Source organism: Neodiprion lecontei, chromosome 2 (genome assembly GCF_021901455.1).
Source record: "Neodiprion lecontei isolate iyNeoLeco1 chromosome 2, iyNeoLeco1.1, whole genome shotgun sequence".
Taxonomy (NCBI): Eukaryota; Metazoa; Arthropoda; class Insecta; order Hymenoptera; family Diprionidae; genus Neodiprion; species Neodiprion lecontei.
The window spans coordinates 368,064-388,965 of NC_060261.1; the positions used below are offsets into that span (position 1 = coordinate 368,064).

Sequence of the window (20,902 nt, forward strand, 5' to 3'; positions counted from 1 at the left end):
AATCTCAAAATCAATAAAACAGACGTAAAACATTCTCGGAAGAGAGATCAAACATTAAATTGGAACGAGGCAGCTTAGTGACAAGGTATCAGGAATATAAATTCCGAAGTAAAATAATCCAGACTCCAGCCTAAACGATCAATACCTAATGTGGCGGTTAAATGTTCCACGGTTCTCACAGGGAGAAGAGAATCTGGGGTCGACGATATATATATATGTATTTGTTTCATCAATTGGGTTTGATTCTAAGTGATGTTATTAATGCGTAAAATCGAATCTTACGCATACGTAACTCATAACAAATTGAAAATATCGCGATAGAAGCGATCAGAACGACAGGAGGTAGCTAAAATCAGAAATTCACGGTGGTGATACCTCGATATCACACACACACACGCACACAAATCCTCTTCGCTGGTGTCATGTGGAGGACCGAGACATGATGCATAAATCACAAAGTGTAATAGCTGAATATGAGGCAGAAATCCGGTGAATTGGAGCTAAAACACAATAAGAATTGAAAAGCTACGCACCTTCCTGGCTGTGCATCCCAGGTTTCAATTGGCTAATCGTGAAAATTATAGTTCCTGCTTCGGGGTGGTGTCAACCTACCTTCTCACGTGATTTTCGCTGGTTCTACCTCATATGCTTTGAAAAGACGGTAATATGAGCGAGTGGGGGACGCGAGGGTCGCGAGGCTACTACGATGACCACTTAACTCCACTCGTGGAAGGGCATTGGACTGGTGACGGAATTATTACCGTGTACTTGGGAGGGTTTCTGAAGGTGGTTTTTGTTCCGAAATTATTGCGAAATTGTGCAACCTCTCGAGTTGTTAGTGACCCCTGAATGTATATAGGCTACAGGGTTCCTCAAATCGTCCTCCAAAATTCCCATCGGATAATGTGTACCCATCGACCACGCCATCGACACAGGTACAGTATGGAATATGCAATCCCAACATGAAGGCGTTCGAAAAGTGTCCGCTAGATTTAGACAGAGGGAACGAAGTGGAGGTCAATTGCTTTCTCTCTCTATCATATTGCTACGCACCTGAATAGAAAGAGACGGAGGATGACCACCACCAGTGGCTATCTCTTTCTACCAGCTAGCCGTGTTCTGCCGGCCTAAGCGTAGTCCATACTATATGTCGATGTGTGTACCTGATGGTATCTGCTGTGAATTTTCTCTATCGTCGTTTCTTTTTCATCTCTCTCTAGTGACCATATCTAACAATAAGATAAACCATCGAGTAACAAAGGAGCTAATCTTGGACAATATTTTCTGCTACTTCAGCGGGTCAAGTGGGCTGAGTGTCGTCGCTAATTTGTATAATTCGTAGTGTTTCCACGGTAAGTGAAGAAGTTATTGCGTCGTTCAAGTGGTAGTAGTAGATTTAATGTCTCTTTGTAACACATTGAAATAAAAAAGGGTGAAACATCTTTATTGGCATGTCAGTCAACCGTACCGGCATTACAGTTTTCATGCCTGTTTGCTGTAATCGTTTAAGTCGGTAAGTTACCACTTAATTTGTGTGACAGACGAATCCCATGAGGGCTAGACCTCTTTAATGGAATATGGCTACTAAATAATTCATGTCGTCGATATCAAGGGATTTTCATACCGATTTCGACAATGTTTGAATCTTATCCCTTTGAATTGATAAGCTAATTTCTTAGTACAGTAATGTTCATTGGTGGGTTCCCAGCGGCTCACTATTTATTGGAATCAAAACTGGAATAAGTTTCCTTTCTTAACAAAACTCATATGTCAATGACTAGCGACTATGGGGGATAAGTGTAAGGAGGACTATGTTCGTGTATGAAAAGTATCAGTAAAGTAGGGTATAAATGAGATGGCGTTGCTGTAACAAAGTTTAAGAAAGATGAAAAAAGTTCAGTTTTCGAAGTTCCTCAAGACGAAGAATCGCGTCGAAGGTACGTCCTACGCGTATTTCGTCCGTACAGAGAAATATTCGATTTTAATAAGGATTGCACTAATTTTTGATTATATGAAAATATTGTTTATGTTCTATTATTGGGTGTATTCCGAAATATACTTCCAGTACTGCCGACCGTAACGTCACGCAGTCAACTGCGAACTGCGTTCCGTTTTTACTTCGAGTTGCCAGTCGCAGTAAAATCGGAACGTTACACCGAGGACGCGGCCATCTCTCAAGTACTGCAACTGCCTCACGTCTCAGACCGCAGTAGTCGCAGTCAATAACGTCACAAATTTCACGACGCCACTGACTGGCGGCAGTAAGCTGTCGCGCGATTTCGGAACGCGGTTGCCAGTACTTGCAGTACTGCGAGTATATTTCGGAATACACCCATTTCAAAGCTGTTGAAAGGATGTATTCCGATTGCATGGCTGTTCAAAGGGTGTATTCCGAAATATACTCGCAGTACTGCGAGTACTGACAACCGCGTTCCGAAATCGCGCTACAGCTTACTGCAGCCAGTTAGTGACGTCATGAAATTTGTGACGTTGTTGACTCTGACTACTCCGGTCTGGCACGTGAGGGAGTTGCAGTACTTGAGAGATGGCCGCATCCTCGGTGTAGCGTTCCGATTTTACTGCGACTGGCAACTCGAAGTAAAAACGGAACGCAGTTCGCAGTTGACTGGGTGACGTCACGGTCTGCAGTACTGGAAGTATATTTCGGAATACACCCAAAGCTACCTCTCCCATTCTAACTTGATTGGCTTACCCCAAGGTTGCACTGCTCCAAGTGGCAGAAATGAGCACTACGCTTTTGGCACACTATTTGAATCACTCTCCACCTTACGGGTTTCCAAACCAGTATGTAACTCGGTGAAATACCATATATGTAATATACGTATGTGAAATACTGGCCGTGTTCGACGGCTCTTCATTTTGCACGAATTCCTTTAAAATGATAGGAGCGCACGCGCAGAACGTACTCCCTGCTGCGCGAAACTGGCACATGCGCAAATTATTACAATGAGAGTATAACCTCAAAACCTGGGTAAATTGGTCAAACCACGTGTCAAACACTGTCGGCAATGTTTTTACTGTCGATTTTTCTTTATACCTACAACAAAAGATGTCTCAGAGCAACGAGCTATGGTAAAACACATAACTTGTTGACATATTGCTACTACGCAGCAGAAGTTTCTGGTACTCAGTCAGATGTCATTGTGAAATCAAATCGAGCCGAGGATTTATATTTTTGGGTGAGTATAGACGAAAAGTGAGGATAACTCAAGAACGCCAAAGCTTGGAGCATATACTTACTACTGGAGGTAGCCGCGGGTATACGGAAAGTATGGCGGAGTAGTGAGATAGAGCACTTATGCCATGTACCTGTCTCTCTCGCTCTACAGCCTGGTTGGCCAATACGTTCTCTTTCAGCTTATCAATTGCAGAGTGAGTGAGACAGAGTTTCCGGTGCAGCGGGGCGGATACGGGTATATCTCGCTCTCTCATAACCACGGCCACAGTTTTCGCGAGGTCAACAACATGGGTACCAAAGCGACATGCCTGAGATACCGCCATCTATATGTCGATGGATTCCGCACTCACAAAATCATGAAGTTTCGGAACCCAAACAGGTGGGAGAAGGGAAGAAGTAGAAATTCGAAGAGTACATTCTTGTTCCCGCCATTTTATTTCCTCTTCTCCGCACAACGCCGAACGACGCATATCATATTCATTGTACCACTATTGATTGGCAACGATGAGTGTTAAAAATTGCGAATTGCCGTATTATGTAGAATATTCTAAAAGTGGGCGTGCTGGATGCAAGACGTGCAAAAATAGCATCGCGCAAGGAAGTTTGAGAATCGCCGCAATGGTGCAGGTGGGTTATTCGTTGATAAAAGACTTCACACTTGCACACACTTTCCCCAGCATATAACTACAGGGTTATTAATTGAATACCGGTCACCTAACGCTTACGCGGGCCTCGGATAAAATCTGCTACCCTGTTGACACCCGTAGCCGAGTATTCAATGAATGACCCTATATTCCCATAGTTTTAAGATCAGTAAAATACCACTTAGTGCATGCCAAATGCAGCAAGTGCAAGACGTCATCATTTTGAGCCTCTTGGACGACACTTTCAGAGTATTGACACTTTGTAAATTACTGCTCCAAAGTTTATAATTGCAAAGATTGAATTGTAAAAGATATTTATTATTTATCAAATTATTGCTAAAATTGTTGAATAAATTTATTTCCAGAGTCCGTTCCACGATGGTAAAATACCTCATTGGTATCACTCTGATTGTTTTTTTCTGAAGCAGCGCCCAAAAACAACAGATGATATTGCTAATTTTGATGGAATCCGATGGGAGGATCAAGAAATTGTTTCAAAGGCGCTTGGTTTGTGTAATTTGTTGTTCTCATTAACCGTAATTCAAAGAAGTTTTGTTTATTGCACACAATGAGCCGATATAGGCTCAATAATTGTAGCACCAAATCTAGTCGATATTATTTTAGAAAATGTTTCAAATACGGCACCTACTAGAGGAAAGAAGCGATCTGACGCCCCATTATCAGGAGCTTTGAAAGACTTTAAAGTTGAGTATGCTAAGTCTAGCCGAGCCATGTGTCGAGGCTGTGAAGAAACTATTATTAAAAATGAGGTCAGAATATCAAAAAAGGATTACGAGAGTGAAAATGCCAGAGCCTACGGAGGTCAAGATAGATGGTATCATATCCAATGCTTTTCAAAGCTCAGAAAAGAGTTGGAATTCTTTGAAACTGGAAAAAAGCTTCCTGGTTTTGATGGACTGAATAAGGAGGATCAAGAGACCCTGAAAAAAACTTTAATGAAGATTAAAGAAGATGCACCACCAACAAAGAAACTTAAGTCTGAGCCTTCTGATCCCGAGGAAGAATTACAGCTGAAGCTACAAAATCAGATGGTTTTCAGTATGAGAGACAAATTATCGGCACTTCACAAACGTGCTCTTATTTCCTTGTTAGAAGCTAACAAACAAAAAGTTCCCGAAGGAATCTCCGATGTAAGTATCACTATATTGTAACGCAATATTTGCACTTTCAGGCTTCACTAATGATCAAAGGTAATTTGTTGGTAAAAGAAAATAAATTAAAAAATGGAATGAAATTCGCAGTTTTGTTGAAAAGTGTCTTTCCATGTACATATCTGTATAATACGTATACAGAGACCCAGGACCATCACCCCATAGGCTACTAATGTATACCATGTGAAAATCTGTGACTGAAACGGTTTTTATTTCTCATAGAAAAATTGCCGTTTGCTAATTACTGCTGTTTAAAATTTTCCAATCCAGTAGCATGTGATGATTCAGAACAAATTGAGAACAGGGCCAGCTATACATCATTTGACCATCATGTGCTCACCAGCTGCCCTAAGACATCAAATGCCACTGAATTAACCAATTTCAAACAGCTGTAATTCACAAATGATGAATTTCCTATAAAAAGTAAAGAACGTTTGAGTCGCAGATTTTTACAGACAAATATTGGTACCCTATGGAACAACAGTCCCGGGTCACCTTGTATATAATAGAGTTTATATAATTAAAATTGCTCACAGCTTGTTAATCAATCGATATCTACGTTGAATAGATTTGTAAAAACTGTTGAAATATTCGTGTGATATATTCTATTTCCTTTGTTACAGATGTTAGATAGAATCTCAGATGCAATGATTTTTGGAGTTTTAAACCCATGCACAAAATGCCAAGGGCAATTGGTTTACAACTCTGGGCTTGGTTACATATGCACTGGTGATATAACAGAGTGGACAAAATGTGAACATGTGACACAAGATCCAAAACGATCAAAATTCGTAGTGCCTGCTAACCTTAAAGAGGCGCATCTTTTTCTGTGAGTATGCCAATGATTTTCGTTGGAATTACCTATTAAATCTCCCACTTTTTTTACTCACAGTCAATTTTTTCTGATTAACACTAAATATGTCAAAGTACTGGACGAATTATGCCAAATATGGAAAAATTAAATACTGATTCCCCTAAATTTGGCTTTGACCTATGGAGGGTAGAGGTAAGGAGGACTGTCTCCATGTATATAAAGTGTCTGTAAAGTAGAGGCAAGTTAAAATGGCGATGCTGCAGCAAAAATTCCGCAAAACCCCAATCGGATTCATCCCAATTGAACCCTGATTGCTAAGCACCAATCAGATTGGTACCGTTATTGCTTATGAGCGCCATTCTAGTGACTTGTTGAACCACTATTTGCTGCTTTTGGTGGACACCTTTACAGTTGAAAACCCATATGAGATACTTCTCCTTACCTCTACGCTCCATATTTTGACCGTGATGTTCAAGTCACAATATCCAGAAAGAAAACATGAAAAGTCATTTCCTGATTTATTGTCTCATAATTTCAGTAAAGAATACAAATCTAGAGTGATGAGAAGGTTGATTCGTATCACCGCACCTACCACATCTTCTTCTGTTAAAAAAGAAGATCAACTAGACAGCGGTCCAAAAATACAAGCGAAACCAAAACCATTGAAAAATATGGAGTTTCTTGTAATCGGCAAAATTCAGAGAGACAAGGAAGAGCTGAAAAAAGAGATATTGCTCTTGGGGGGCAAACTTGGTACAAAAATTCACAAAAATCTGGCTGCCTGCATTTCTAATCCAACGGAGGTTGAAAAAATGAACAAAAGAATGCAAGAAATTAAAGAGGCCGACATACAAGTAGTTTCAGAAGACTTCATTGACGAAGCCAAAGAATTTGATAAACCAGCCATTATGCTTATTAATAAAAAAAACATATGCACATGGGGCGGAGATCCAAGTTTACGAATTACAGCAGTGATGGAAAAATCAAAGTCCAGGGGTAAAAGTCAGTTTGAAAAGTCTGTGTCTGGAAAGATCAAGATGCGTGTGAAAGGTGGAGGAGCGGTTGATCCCGATAGCGGGCTAGAAGATAGGGCCCACATTTACGAAAATGGTCGAGATAAGTATACGGTAACTCTCGGAATAACTGACATACAATCAAAGAAGAACAGTTATTACAAGTTACAAGTACTGAAAGATGATAAGCAGAAAAAATACTGGTTATTTCGGAGTTGGGGAAGAATTGGCACATCCATTGGAGGCACAAAGATAGAAAACCTTCCACTGGAAAAGTGTATAGAGCAATTTGAATTTTTTTATGAGGAGAAATCGGGTAACAAATGGAGTCGTCGTGACAACTTTATTAAAATCCCATCTAAGATGTACCCAATTGATGTAGACTATGGCGGAGATGATGATACAACGAAAAAATTGATGGAATCGGAGATAAAGAGTAACCTGAAAAAACCGCTACAAGATTTGATTAAACTTATTTTCGACGTTGACACAATGAGAAAAGTAATGTTGGAATTCGAAATAGATTTGGCTAAAATGCCGCTGGGTAAATTGTCAAAGAAACAAATCGATAAGGCTTACAAAGTGCTAAGCGAATTGCAAGAATTCATCAAATCCGGCGGGGTCGACTATTGTAAATTTGTGGATGCTTCAAATAGGTTTTACACGCTTATACCACATGATTTTGGAGTATCAGATCCGATAATTTTGGAAAACGAGGAGCAAATCAAATCCAAGTCGGAGATGTTGGATTCGTTACTGGAGCTAGAAATTGCCTACAACTTATTAAATGCAAAAACAGATGAATCTAAGAATCCTCTTGATGCCCATTATGAACAGTTGAATACAGACATTGACGTTCTTGATGTAGAAACAAATGAATACAAATTAATTGAACGATATGTAAAGAATACCCACGCATCAACTCATTCTCATTACGAGCTGGAGATAGATCAAGTATTCGTGGTAAAACGTAAAGGCGAGGACAAGCGTTACAAGCCATTTAAGAAGCTACCAAATAAAAAGCTCTTATGGCATGGATCGAGAACTACAAATTTCGTCGGTATACTGTCCCAGGGTTTGAGAATTGCGCCACCTGAAGCACCTGTCACCGGTTACATGTTTGGTAAAGGTATATACTTTGCTGATATGGTGTCAAAATCAGCCAACTATTGCTGCACTAACCGACAAAATCCGACTGGATTGTTGCTACTGTGCGAGGTAGCTCTGGGCAATACCTATGAGCGACACGCAGCGGATTACGTTGAAAAATTACCAAAAGGTAAACATTCTACATTGGGTCTGGGTCAGACTCAACCAGACCCAGACGATTTTCACATTACAAGTGATGGAGTTCAGGTGCCATACGGAAAGCCAGTACCAGCTAAGCTTTCAAAGTCAACTTCTCTTTTGTACAACGAATATATTGTATATGATGTGGCCCAAGTTCAAGTACAATATTTGGTCAAAACTAATTTCCGGTACAAACTATAAGCTGAAATACTTTCAATGTTACTTGCCAGCTACCCTACCTCAAACAAGTAGTTTGATATTTGCATACCACACAGACCATTTGAGGTCGCCAAACTTCCAAATAAGGCCTACCGATTTGATAATGAATTATGCGTAATAATAAGTTGTATTGTGTTTGTCAAGTCTACTCGTTTTTGTTTTTTATACTTTGAGCATAGGTATAAACTGAGTAAATCAGTCCAATCCTGATGCAAATGTTTTTCTCACTGATTACGCTACCGAGTATCAGTCAAGTTTAGGCCCAAGCTTCAACCAAAAGACTGGGCTACAATAAATTAAATTTCAAATACATCTACGTATACATAGAAGTGCTATTATCATGGGACACTCAACCTTGAAAAATATTGCCAAGTTTTTAGTTTGCTATGATAAATAAGTGAAGGGAATCCATTGTCGGCATTCAAATCAGGAACGATATTGAAATGTTATTGAGAGCAAAATAAATTAGGACTTCAGACCAAACCAGTGATATGAAAATTCATATTTGATTCTTGCGCTATATTTTCTTCATCTTTTTATTTTTGGCATATAGTTATACTTGGTATATATGATGGTTTCTACTTCTCATAGGTATGTATCCTTATTTGAGAATAGTGATAAATTCCGAAGTTACCTTCTGTCCAATATTTTTTATACAATAATCATCAGCCATATTTTCTACGAGACGATTTTTACTTTCAATAATAAATCATACTAACATAGATATTAAAACCGTATTTTATGTTGCAATTGTTGCCAATTTCATTTTCCACTTTACCATTGTATCCTTATTCCTTGAAATTTCACATAGGTATACAGATATGTGACATGCAAAATTAACGAATTTTAATCTGTCAGTGTATCAGATGCAAGCAAACGAAAAAAAAAATTCATGCAATATGACAATTTGGTACGTACAGAAAAATTAAGCAACATATCTGACACCGATAACTTGATACAGGCATTTCCTTGGAAACGTCTCACATCCTCCTTCATGGTTTTTATCTTTCCGAAAAATGATTCGAAATATTGAGGAAACATTACGCGGAATAAATGAAGAGCACGTGCTGTGTAAAATTTTTAGATTCGATATATATTAGTACAATGGTAGTACAATTATTGATTAATATTCAAAATGAAAATCGAAGTAAGATTGGTCAAATGTATTGATACGAATATATCCATCTTCTCCGCCTGTAGAATAACTCCGTCCATTAGGATGAAAGGCTAAAGAATTGATAGGGCCAAAATGGCCTTTGAGTCGAGCGAATTCTTCCTCAAATACCAAATGGAAAAATCGTGAATCAAATTTTCCATGACGAGCCGATGTCGTGGTCACGTCCATGGCATCCTGGCCACCACCCAGTACCACCTGAAAATGGATATAGGTACGATCTGTTACATTCGCATTTTACACAACCACACTACGTACGGATGTAATTTTACATGTCTTGCCGACAATTTCACATAAAAAGAATCAGTCAGTCATTTTTCTACAAATTTGCATATTTACAGGGAGTTTGCTTTTTCTGCCAACTCACTAAATACGAATTGTTATAACTTGATCAAGTCATTTGTAATGGATGTTTAGTGAGTAGTATATAATAAAAAAATTAACCACGCCTCCTAAATTTGGATATTACGTGAACGATTTTTTTTTCAGTTTGTAACCAAAGAGTTGCATTTTGAGTAGAAAATTGTCCAAGCTGCATGGCATCAAATTTCCAATCGTTTAATTTTAATAAAAATTTTATTTCATTCCCAAAATCGCTGACAAGTCAAACGACAAATCAGGAGTATATTCAATTGAACGACATTTAAAATTTGAATCTTACACACTAGTGAAGTCGATTCTGAACCTCCTGGTTTAAGCGGGTCAGAAATAGGGTTGGCTCTGGCAGCTTCTAACTAATTGCTACGGTTCATCCAACAGATACCGCATGTTATTTAATAGGCGTAAGTTGGGCACTAGAGCTGCCAACCTTATATTTGAGCTGCTAAAATTAGAGGGATTCCAAATCGACTTCACTGGGTGTACATAATATGTACATTTTTGCATTTTTTTGTAATATAACATAGGAATACTGTGCATACCTTAGTCCACACATAGAAGTGTACTAAAAGGCAGAATGTTCTGTAGTCAGTGTCAAGTTTTAGTAGGGCCAAAAAAATAAGATCACCAGTTAGTGCTACTTAGACATAAGGTATGCAATTTCTAAGTAGCTACGATCGGGACAACACTTTGCTAAGTATGCTCGCAACTGAAGCAAAAGTACTGCATCGATACAGAAGGAATTGAGGTATTATCACAATCTCATTTGTAAGTGGCTTGCACCACCTTATTTAATGTCACCTATGTTGTCGACACACTTGTCAACAATCGTAAACTATTCCCCTAAAGTTAGCAGAAAAAAAGGGAGTGCTCCGACCTTCTCTCAAGTGTCAGAATGGTAATATCGTTACTTTTCGGGTATTATAAAAAATGTTTAATCTTGTACAATATTCAGGAAAGTATTAAAATGCTGCTGCACCTGCTCAAGACATTATATAAAATTGCGTACTCACATGATCCAAAATTGGGGATATTGTTGCGGAATTGACCGGTCTCTCGGTTTTATAAGTTTTCAAGCACACCAGAGATTCGCTATCAAACAATTTGGCCGTATGATCCTTACATGCTGTCACAAACATGGTCCCATCCTTATTGGTTTGCATATCGTTGATCTGATTCTTGTGACTTTTAATAGAATTAAGTTTTTTCCCAGTCTGTGAATATATTACAAATAAAGTAAACTGAGGAATTGTAATTTAATTCAAGATTAATATTTGTGTCATGTGAATCACAACTCACCCTCATATCCCAGAGATTAATCTCACCATCTTCATGCCCAGTGATGATGGTTTCATCAAGAGCACCCCAAAGAATAGCAGAGATTCGGGGGCCGTTGATAGGTATTCGTCGTATGGCATTCTCTTGTGATGATTTGGAAACGACGTCTCGTGCATCGATAATGAACATTTCACATTGGTATCCCAAAGCTTTATCGGTTGAATAGACAGCAAGATTCCCGGAATAACTAAAGCTACATGTCCTCACCGAACTATTTGTTTCCAATTGACCAACAACTTTTCCTGAATCGAGAAAAATACAGAGAATCGTTGTTGCGTGAAATTCAACCTATCTCAAAATAGCATAAGTTTACATGTTTTAGATTAATTAAACCAATTTGCTCGACTTCATGTTGCCGGAATTAGTAGGTAAAACTAAGTCAGACAAAGAAATTGGAAAAATTTCACATTCATGTCTCAAATCATTGTATCAATTCAACAGATTATAAAGGATATTTGATTATATATTATTGATTTGTTCATGATGCTCGCAGTTATCACCTGCTAGGTTCAGTAACATCTTAAATTTGCAAGTGTATTAGTTTTCCAACAGACAGAGATCGACAAAATTATCGCAGCTCCTCTAGGATAAAATTCAAATACTTTCACTGGTTAGAATACTACAAATCCAGCAATGACCAGTTTCACATCACCTTCATCATATAGATATGGTACGAGTCTGTTGGAATAGAACGATAAGAGGTAACTAACCAGTCTGACAATCCCATACACATAAAGTATTGTCACCACTTCCAGATAAGAATCTAGTAGTATCCCAATTAACGTCGATGCACCATACAGAACCATTATGACCGTTGAAAGTTCCAAGGCGTTCTCCATTGAGGGAGTACCAGACATTAGGCTTCTTGTCCTTACTTGCAGAGAACAAGAGGTCACCCTCCCTGTTGTACTTGATCTTGGTAATGGCACGTTCATGCCCATGAAGCATGAGAGGTTTCTAAAACACAATGCAATCACAAACAATGGAATCCGAAGATTCGAAAAGACACATTCAATATAACCACGTCTGATATGAAACACACATCATTTCACAAGAAGCCTCCTCTAACGTTGACCGAAGATATATAGGTACTTGAATCGATATCTTGCAGTGTCAACTTGAGGTTAGGCACGGGAAGGCAAATTTTCACACGTGTTTATGTGTGTGCACGCGTAGGGGAGGTATGATCTGGCATAATGATAGAACAGATTTATTTTAAGAACAGAAACTTACCATTTTATCTAAACTAATATCGCATCAGCGCTCCAAAATTGCCACAAAATCGACTAGTGCACCAGCTGAACGTCTCACACGCGCCCTGGCCGAACGGCAGAAAGAGATGAGTAGAGCCACAAACCGTCAACGAAATGACCCAGCATTGGCTAGATATTGTAGAAGATGGCCGACCTCATTGGGTAGATGGAAACTCTTTCGTTATAAAAGTCCTCATATTGCTCAACTATTCTTGATGAATGCTGAAACCGTCGCAAAACTTCGTGCAGCTTGTGCCCTTAATTCGAAGCTGTGAACAATCTAATACGTTGACTTTATGGAGGGTAGAGGTAAGGAGGCCTATGGGTGTATTCCGAAATATACCCGCAGTACTGCAAGTACTGGCAACTGCATTCTGAAATCGCGCGACAGCTTACTGCCGCCAGTCAGTGACGTCATGAAATTTGTGACGTTGTTGACTGCGACTACTGCGGCCTGGGCACGGTCTTACATACAGGTCTTGCAACGAAGCCAATTTTTTACAGAGCGGCGTGGTTCTCTTGTTGTCCGTGTTTTAAGTGTTCGAAATAACCATGTCGCGGCGCTGTTATCTAGGGATGTACGTGGGGTAGGGATGAAAATGTGCCATGGAAATTATATTTGAAATGAAGCATATAACCTAAAATCAGCGCGTGCGTCATACTGTAATGATACTCTTTGCCTCTAGTCTCCATACATATATCATTCATAATAATTATATCACACTAATATTTATATTAACTACTTTCATTCATAACAATTCATTACTTGTAATAACAACAATAATAATATAATTATTAGGTTGGCGCTGCATTGCGCACGCGTTGATTATCCATCCCTCGATCACAACGCCGGCCTGGCGACCGCAAAGTGAGATAAATCAGCGCCCGTGAAATGAGCCACCCCCACTACCTTCGTTGCAAGACCTGTATTTAAGACCGTGATTTCGGAATACACCCCAGATTGATATCCTTCAAATGGTTTGTCGTCTGCGGATTATTCGGGCTTCAGCATAGCCACAAATATGAGAATGTTTCTTAAAATAAAGTTTATCTTGAGATTTACGTAAGGAGTCGTATAAGCGGATTATCAATCACTTTCTCATTTGTGAAATATTAAAAGATTCGTCGCGCGTGATCAAGTGTCTGTTGTAGTTTTGTCCTTTATGTAACATAAATATATGTATGCCCGTGTTCGATTACAATCCGGGCCCTAACCTATTCTCATGCATTGCATAGCATACTCGTGGTCACAGTGATTGTAAAACTAAATTGGAGAATATGCAGCGCGTTATTAAATGTCCGAAACGATATTTACCTTCGGTGAATGACATTTTTAAGTTGGCGTCAACTGTTGCGGGAAAATACGAGTCGGTACTGAGTAGACCTAATTTCAGACTAGTCCTGAATCGCGCCCTTCGAATCTCACAATGCCTGTCGTTTCAGGTAAGAAAATCATATAATATGCCCGACTTGTATTTTCCTAGTCTCATATCGATAGTTATGAGAAATAAATAGATCAAATTCAGTATTCAGCAATTCTTTTAAGATGCAATATTTGAGGATGTGGGAGAACGATGAAATGACTGTAATTATTTTTTAGGGTCAAATGCGTATGCGAATGCATAAGGAGGTATGCGCCATTTATACCGTGTTACGACGCAGCGGATTCGATAGTGATTCAAAACTACGCTGCTTTTATAATGCCAGATGCTTCTGTACCACAGGTACGAACAATAGCAATAAGGCGGCGAGTGGCGGCCGTGCTGGAGAGCCCTCATCTCAAAGCTCAGGAGATAATCCGAATAAAAATGACAATGAAAAAGTTTCTGGTCTTGTTCCCAAGTATTTAATGTGGCTTACATTTTTCTGGCTGATTGTCAGCTTGGTGACCATGCTAACACCGAATAATAGTCAACGGGAGGTGAGTGTATATGCAGATCCCATGGTTCAATTCTTGCCGAAACTACAGGGTGGTCCTGGAGTACAGTCTTATAAACTACCAACGTATTTCTCGTAGCAATCTGCAACTGAAACGTCTATTGCATTTCTATAAAAAATTTTCTATACGCGAATTACAGCTGTTTGAAATTGACCAATCTGGAAGCTTTTAATGACCCAGAACGGGACTGGTGGATCGTTATTTCATCACTACGCTGCGTAGTATCCCGGTTTATCATCCCTGTGTGTGGTAATCAATTCTGATGCTACCAAGTTGGTTGATCGAATGGCTTTTATTCGAAACCGAAGAATTTCTTAGCATTGCAACCCAATTTTTAGTTATCGATTTTAACAAGGAATACATTGTTGCTTGGCAGCCTATGGGACAATAGTCACGAACGACCCTGTTTATACAATGACAAGGTTTGTAGCATTAATGTAACAATGCACTCTTATGACAAAAATATAAATTTACGATTTTACATTTGTCTGGAATTTCGTGAAGCATAGTAAAGGAAAAAATACATATTTTGAAAACTCATGTCCTTCAAAGTCAATCTGAAGTTGGAAAACAGCTATTTTGTTCAGAATGTTTTATTATGTTAATGTTACCAGTCTGAACCTTGTCATTATACGAGATATGTAATGTATATGAAAATGCTAAATATGTAAAACCTGAAGCACATAACTTGAATAACTTGTCTAGCAGATTGTGTACGTGTCCTGGAATGATTTTCTCCATCACATGCTCTCCAAAGGTGAAGTGAAAGAGTTGATACTTCGACCTCAAATAGACATGGTAATTATAATCTTACACCCAGACGCTGTAATTAAAGGCCGTAAGATTGGAAACGTTACACACCTAATGACGGTAGGCGACTTAGATCGTTTCGAAGAAAAATTGAGAGCTGCTGAAGACAAACTGAACATAAGACAAGGTACTGTCAAGAATGTGACACCTGATCTACAAACTCGAGTTTTCACATCCCCTTAGGAATTTACAACCAGTTTATCAAAAATGTGTACTTGTATTGCGACAGGTAGAGCATTGGTTACTTGATCGTTTAGGAAATATATTGTGTCAGGATCATAACAGGGTTTGACTGCTTGGAGACTAGATTGAATTGTTGTTTGTATCCAAATATGAATCGTGGTGATTAAATGCTGTAGCGATCAGTTGATGTTGAAACTATGAACAGTTTTTCTATTCGGTTCAGTCACACCCTAACATTACATAGAATATAAATTTGCACCTAAGAATATTGGGTTTGTTTCTTTCTGAGTGTATCAAAAGTCAAGCTTAATATTTTCAACTGATATTGAGAATTTTAAATTACCATTGCCAAAGCTGCCACCAAACTGAATAGACAATCTGTACATTTACCAACAAAATGGATGCAAAATTCTCTGAATTTTGCAGCAACATTTCGAATTTTGGAATAATTTTAAGTGCTAATTGAATCACTTTTTTTATTTCATACCATAACACTCGAAATGCTATGGGATTTGCTTATTAGGATTGTCGTACACTCTGATTCTTGAAAGATTCCTGCCGGTTTATAATTACTTATCATTATCAACTTCTACCGAGTGGATGTCGTCTATCTTGATTTTTTGTTCTCACTCATCTTGATTTTAAGACGTTTTCCAAGTTTCATCATTTCGATTTACTACAATTGAACACATTCGTTTCATGAGTGATGTATTATTCATACATGTACATTTACAAGCAAACAAAGAAATTTATTCAACTTAGCGAAGACATTTTTAGAAACCAGAATATCCAAATAAAGTTACTTTTTGCAATCCTTAATAACCTACAATGAATGCACAGGTTCCAACACAAGATAAACCACCATCATCATATATTATTGTAGATCGTCTCATGAAATCAGATTGTGTTGTAATCAATAATGATCAGTTTAAAATAGTCCACATATTTTTTAACTGAGCTATGGTCTTAGTCTTCTGTCTTGTTCTACTTATCTCTTGAATAATGATATCACACTTTCATTTTTCAGAGGATCGAGTGCCAATTTCCTATGATCGCGGTCATATTACTACAGGCCAAACGATGATGGTTCTTCTTGCAGGTGCTCTACTTGCATTTCTTATCAGTCGCCTTCGTTCTGTAAAACCGTCTATCAATATGGAAGGCTTTCGCCAAATGACTCGTGCGAAATTCACTCTTGTTGATCCATTAACTGGTAGGGGCAAGGGTGTACGCTTTGACGATGTCGCTGGTCTGAAGGAGGCGAAGACCGAAGTGATGGAATTTGTTGATTACTTGAAACATCCAGAGCATTACAAAACTCTAGGGGCGAAGGTACCGAAAGGTGCTTGTAATTTTTCATCAGTATACAAATAATTGGGTACTTTGTATCCACTGTGTGATTATTCGCTATTAACAAGTTTATAAATAGGAATACGCACTATTAAGTATTCATTTGATCACATTGCATGTAGACATAATAGTCCTACATCAACACTGTTTGCAGGTGCTATACTTTTGGGTCCTCCTGGTTGCGGAAAAACACTCTTGGCCAAGGCTGTAGCAACAGAGGCAAATGTACCATTTTTGTCTATGAATGGCTCGGAGTTCATTGAAATGATTGGTGGGTTGGGTGCAGCTAGGGTTAGAGACTTATTTAAGGAAGCAAAATCACGGTAAAAAGGAAACCAAATCATAATAATATTCATTTGGCTACATTAGTTGAAAGAAGAAATAAAAATTATCTTCATACATTAGTATTGTGGAAACTTCTTGTTATGTTTTTTGTAAATATACATACATAACATGCTTTTATACACAAACTATTTCACATTCAGGGCGCCTTGCATAATATATATCGATGAGATCGATGCAATCGGGAAAAAACGGTCCTCAGGAATGTCAGATAGTGGTTCGTCATCTAGCGAGTCTGATCAGACGTTGAATCAACTGCTGGTAGAAATGGATGGAATGGCTTCTAAAGAAGGTGTCATTATGCTAGCATCGACAAATCGAGCAGATGTGTTAGATAAGGCTCTACTTAGACCTGGCAGATTCGACAGGCATATTTTGATCGATTTACCAACAGTTGATGAGCGAGAGCAAATATTCAAACATCATCTCAAGGGAATAAAGCTGGAACAAGGACCCGAGGTGTATTCCAAGAGGTTGGCTTACCTCACTCCTGGATTCAGCGGTGATTAAGCATTTTTTTTTTCCTCTTTTTTTTTATAATGAAATCATGTGACATTTAGGTCATATGACTAATGAGTGTTGAACATTTCCCAACATAACTATTTCACAGGAGCGGATATTGCAAACGTTTGCAATGAAGCAGCGTTGCACGCAGCCAGATTCAAAAAAAAAATCGTGGGCTCTGTAGATCTTGAATACGCAGTCGAACGTATGGTAGGAGGAACAGAAAAGAGACAACATGCGATGTCACCTACAGAAAAACGTACAATAGCGTATCATGAGGCTGGGCATGCTCTTGTTGGATGGATGCTAGAGCATACCGATGCCCTATTGAAGGTCTCTATCATTCCAAGAACTAATCTTGCCCTGGGATTTGCACAGTATACACCTACCGATCAAAAGCTATATACTACAGAGCAGGTATTTTACATCACTTGGTGTTTGGAATTGTGCGATACATATATGACTAAACATAATCTGATTGAAATTCGGGATGTCAGAAACAACCAAATTTTGGTGTATTTAATGAGTATAAATTTCCAGCTATATTCAGGTTAAATAATTACATATTTGTGTCTGTATAAGGTGAAAGATCGTACAATGCGAGTTGAATGATCTGGATCAGTTCTATAGTAATGGTACCTCGTAAAAAGTATATTTCAGAGCTTAGGTCAGTAATTGACGGTGTCTCTTGATTTTAAAGTAGTACACTGTGTAACGAGGGAATAATGGGGTTTTATTCTTCTGTTACATACAGGACTTTATTTCCGACTCAACTCTGATCGCATTATTGACTTGAAAGTGTTTTTCTTTTATGTGTAAGTACGATCTATCAGTCAGAAAATTATAATATTATTGCAAGTATTAAAATATAATACAGAGAGATGTAGGTCAAAATGGAAAAAAAAAAAAAAGGAAAACCAGAAAAACTGAAAAACTGAAAAACTAAAAGTGCTATTTTTTACGCACAGATGGGGGAAAAACAGTAAAGAAGAAATAATATGCCACTTTCGTTCCACTTTTGTGGTCAACAAGAACATTATGGTTGAGTCGTGAATAAAGATAATTACTGAATTACAATTCTGAAATTACTGAGATGCTTGTAATTTAAGAACTGAATGTATCTCAGTAGATTGATTATTCATATGAATACAATCTGCAGCTATTCGACAGAATGTGCATGGCTCTTGGCGGTCGAGTGGCCGAAAGTGTCACATTTAATCGAGTCACAACCGGAGCTCAAAATGATCTGACAAAGGTTACCGAAATGGCTTATGCCCAGGTGCAACAATTTGGCATGAATTCTACAGTGGGTTTGCTATCGTTTGATAAAGAAGTAACCGGTCAGGTAAATATTGTTTTTAAACAACGATTCGATCATGCTTGATTTAAAATCACTCTTGTGCGTCCGTTGTAGTGTCATTCTCAAAGAAAACTCCTTGCATTATATTTACTGTAAGGTACGACATCCCTGTTTCAGAAATCCAAAAAACCCTACAGCAAGAAGCTCGCTAATATGATGGATGTAGAAGCAAGGCGATTGATTAGCCAGGCCTATAAAAGAACCGAACAAGTACTTATTGCTGAAAGAGACAAACTTGTGCTGGTAATTATCGTTGCTACATGCCGTCTCTTTTGAGAAAATAATAGCTTATAAATATTTGTTAGAAAAGATCAAGCGAAAAGTAAGGCTTTTATCAGAACTATTTTTGAACTAAAGTCACCTGACTTTTAAGCTACGTTTGCTGAAAAATTTTAGACTGGAAAGTCAAGATTCACTATCTTTGAAACAGACACCAGAAAAAAAGTAAGATAATTTACAGAATTTTTTCTGTAGTTTTGTATAGTTTAAAATATAGAAAATCGTCAGTCAATTTAGAGGTGATGTGGGTCTATTGAAGTTAGGGTGAGTTGACTTGTACAAAATATCAACTGACATGCTAGCATACGAAAGTATGGCTCTTCAAAATACACATACAGTTTATTCTTACAGTTAGCCGAAACACTGTTGGATAAGGAAACATTAAACTACAACGATGTCGTAGCATTGATTGGCCCACCTCCACATGGGCGAAAAAATTTAATCGAACCAGCTGACTTTGAGGCATCCGTCGGTTCACTCCAGGACACCACGCAGCCCTCGTCGACCAAACCTATAGAAACAAACGATTCCGAACCAACTTCCAGCTAGTAATCTGCAGAAAGAAAGATTTACCGGCATATCTTCTCATCGTGTGTTGGTGACAGACAGAGTAGCAATGTTTATTGACTATGGTAAGGCTTGGTTGCATTATGGTTGGACGTCTTCTCTAAGGTTTAAACAACACTTACAGAACTCGGTTCACCTATATAGCTATTGTCACTGTAATCAATTACAAGAACATGTAAATAGAGCGCAAGAAAAACAGTGCACCTATTCCAACAGCAGATGTTGAATATGGGTTTGCAGTTCTTACTAGAGGGCAGATGCATTGACTACGCACCATATCTTTAGGGCGAGATGAAAGAAAGCAAATAAATGAATGTATTGATGAAAAATGTTCTAAAATGACCGTCTGATTCATTATCTTATACATTTTGTATTTACACGAGTTTAAGTATTAAGTAGTCAATAATACTGAGTCACTTATATCCAATCAATACCCACGAGCACTTGGTTGACGCAAAGTGTTGAGTGACACTTGTTTTACATCAAGAGAGATATTTACGCCTGAGATGAAAGGAAATATTTGTAATGGCATTTTTCCCTTCTAATTTCTTGCCGAGTTGTCGGAATTGAGAAATGATGTTGACGAGTTGTTAGGGTGGTATGAGAATTAAAAAAACAACGAAGAAATCACTTGATTTCCGTAAGGGATACTCAGCTTATTTTTAATATTCTGAATATTCGTTAATTGAGTAGAAAAATCAAAGGGTGAAATATTATTGATCAATTACAAACAACTTAAAATAGTTTAGTTGTCGAAAAAAATTACATATAATTTTTTCACACTACGTATAGAACTGTTGAAAAACATGTGGAAATATAAAATCGCAGAATGAAACTTTTGATCAGTGCCATGTTTTAAATACTGTAGTAAATATTTCAAGGTTTGTTGGTTCTGATGTTACGGGAGTGATAGAGTTTTTCAAGAAATAGTTTCACTAATTTTTTACGAATTCCGTTTCCCTGTATTGAAGATATTAAAACGGTGTCAAATACTCATTGATATGCCCATTTCATCTCTCAGTTACATATAGAACCAGTTTCTGTAGCGAAACCGATACTATTAGCGTTGCTTCG

The 20,902-nt window shown here is 38.2% G+C and overlaps 2 protein-coding genes across 2 annotated transcripts; one reads left to right on the plus strand and one right to left on the minus strand.

The window, feature by feature from the left end:
• The first annotated feature begins 3,487 nt into the window (after positions 1–3,487).
• On the plus strand, positions 3,488–20,157 carry LOC107220430 (poly [ADP-ribose] polymerase). The gene is made up of 15 exons (XM_015659024.2): positions 3,488–3,826; positions 4,209–4,350; positions 4,468–4,994; positions 5,639–5,844; positions 6,368–8,330; positions 13,731–13,937; positions 14,095–14,415; positions 15,139–15,370; positions 16,454–16,768; positions 16,931–17,099; positions 17,262–17,620; positions 17,729–18,039; positions 18,782–18,967; positions 19,100–19,225; positions 19,613–20,157. The coding sequence occupies exons 1-15, from the start codon at positions 3,704–3,706 to the stop codon at positions 19,808–19,810; spliced, it is 5,385 nt and encodes a 1,794-aa protein (XP_015514510.2). The 5' UTR covers positions 3,488–3,703; the 3' UTR covers positions 19,811–20,157.
• On the minus strand, positions 9,424–12,872 carry LOC107220432 (eukaryotic translation initiation factor 3 subunit I). Its single transcript, XM_015659027.2, has 5 exons — positions 12,475–12,872; positions 11,952–12,198; positions 11,203–11,483; positions 10,917–11,117; positions 9,424–9,723 (listed from the first exon to the last, which is right to left on the minus strand). Exons 1-5 carry the CDS (start codon positions 12,475–12,477, stop codon positions 9,475–9,477), a joined length of 981 nt encoding a protein of 326 aa, XP_015514513.1. The 5' UTR covers positions 12,478–12,872; the 3' UTR covers positions 9,424–9,474.
• Positions 20,158–20,902: the final 745 nt, after the last annotated feature.

Excerpts from the sequence above, each read along its gene's own strand:
- LOC107220432 (XM_015659027.2), bottom strand. Across the intron at positions 11,484-11,951 it reads TGTATGGGATTGTCAGACTG|GAAAAGTTGTTGGTCAATTG; the intron begins GTTAGTTACCTC and ends TTCTCGATTCAG. Across the intron at positions 9,724-10,916 it reads TATCCCCAATTTTGGATCAT|GTGGTACTGGGTGGTGGCCA; the intron begins GTGAGTACGCAA and ends ATCCATTTTCAG.
- LOC107220430 (XM_015659024.2), top strand. The coding sequence starts at position 3,704 with ATGAGTGTTAAAAATTGCGAATTGCCGTATTATGTAGAATATTCTAAA. Across the intron at positions 18,968-19,099 it reads ATAAAGAAGTAACCGGTCAG|AAATCCAAAAAACCCTACAG; the intron begins GTAAATATTGTT and ends TCCCTGTTTCAG. Across the intron at positions 19,226-19,612 it reads AAAGAGACAAACTTGTGCTG|TTAGCCGAAACACTGTTGGA; the intron begins GTAATTATCGTT and ends TTATTCTTACAG.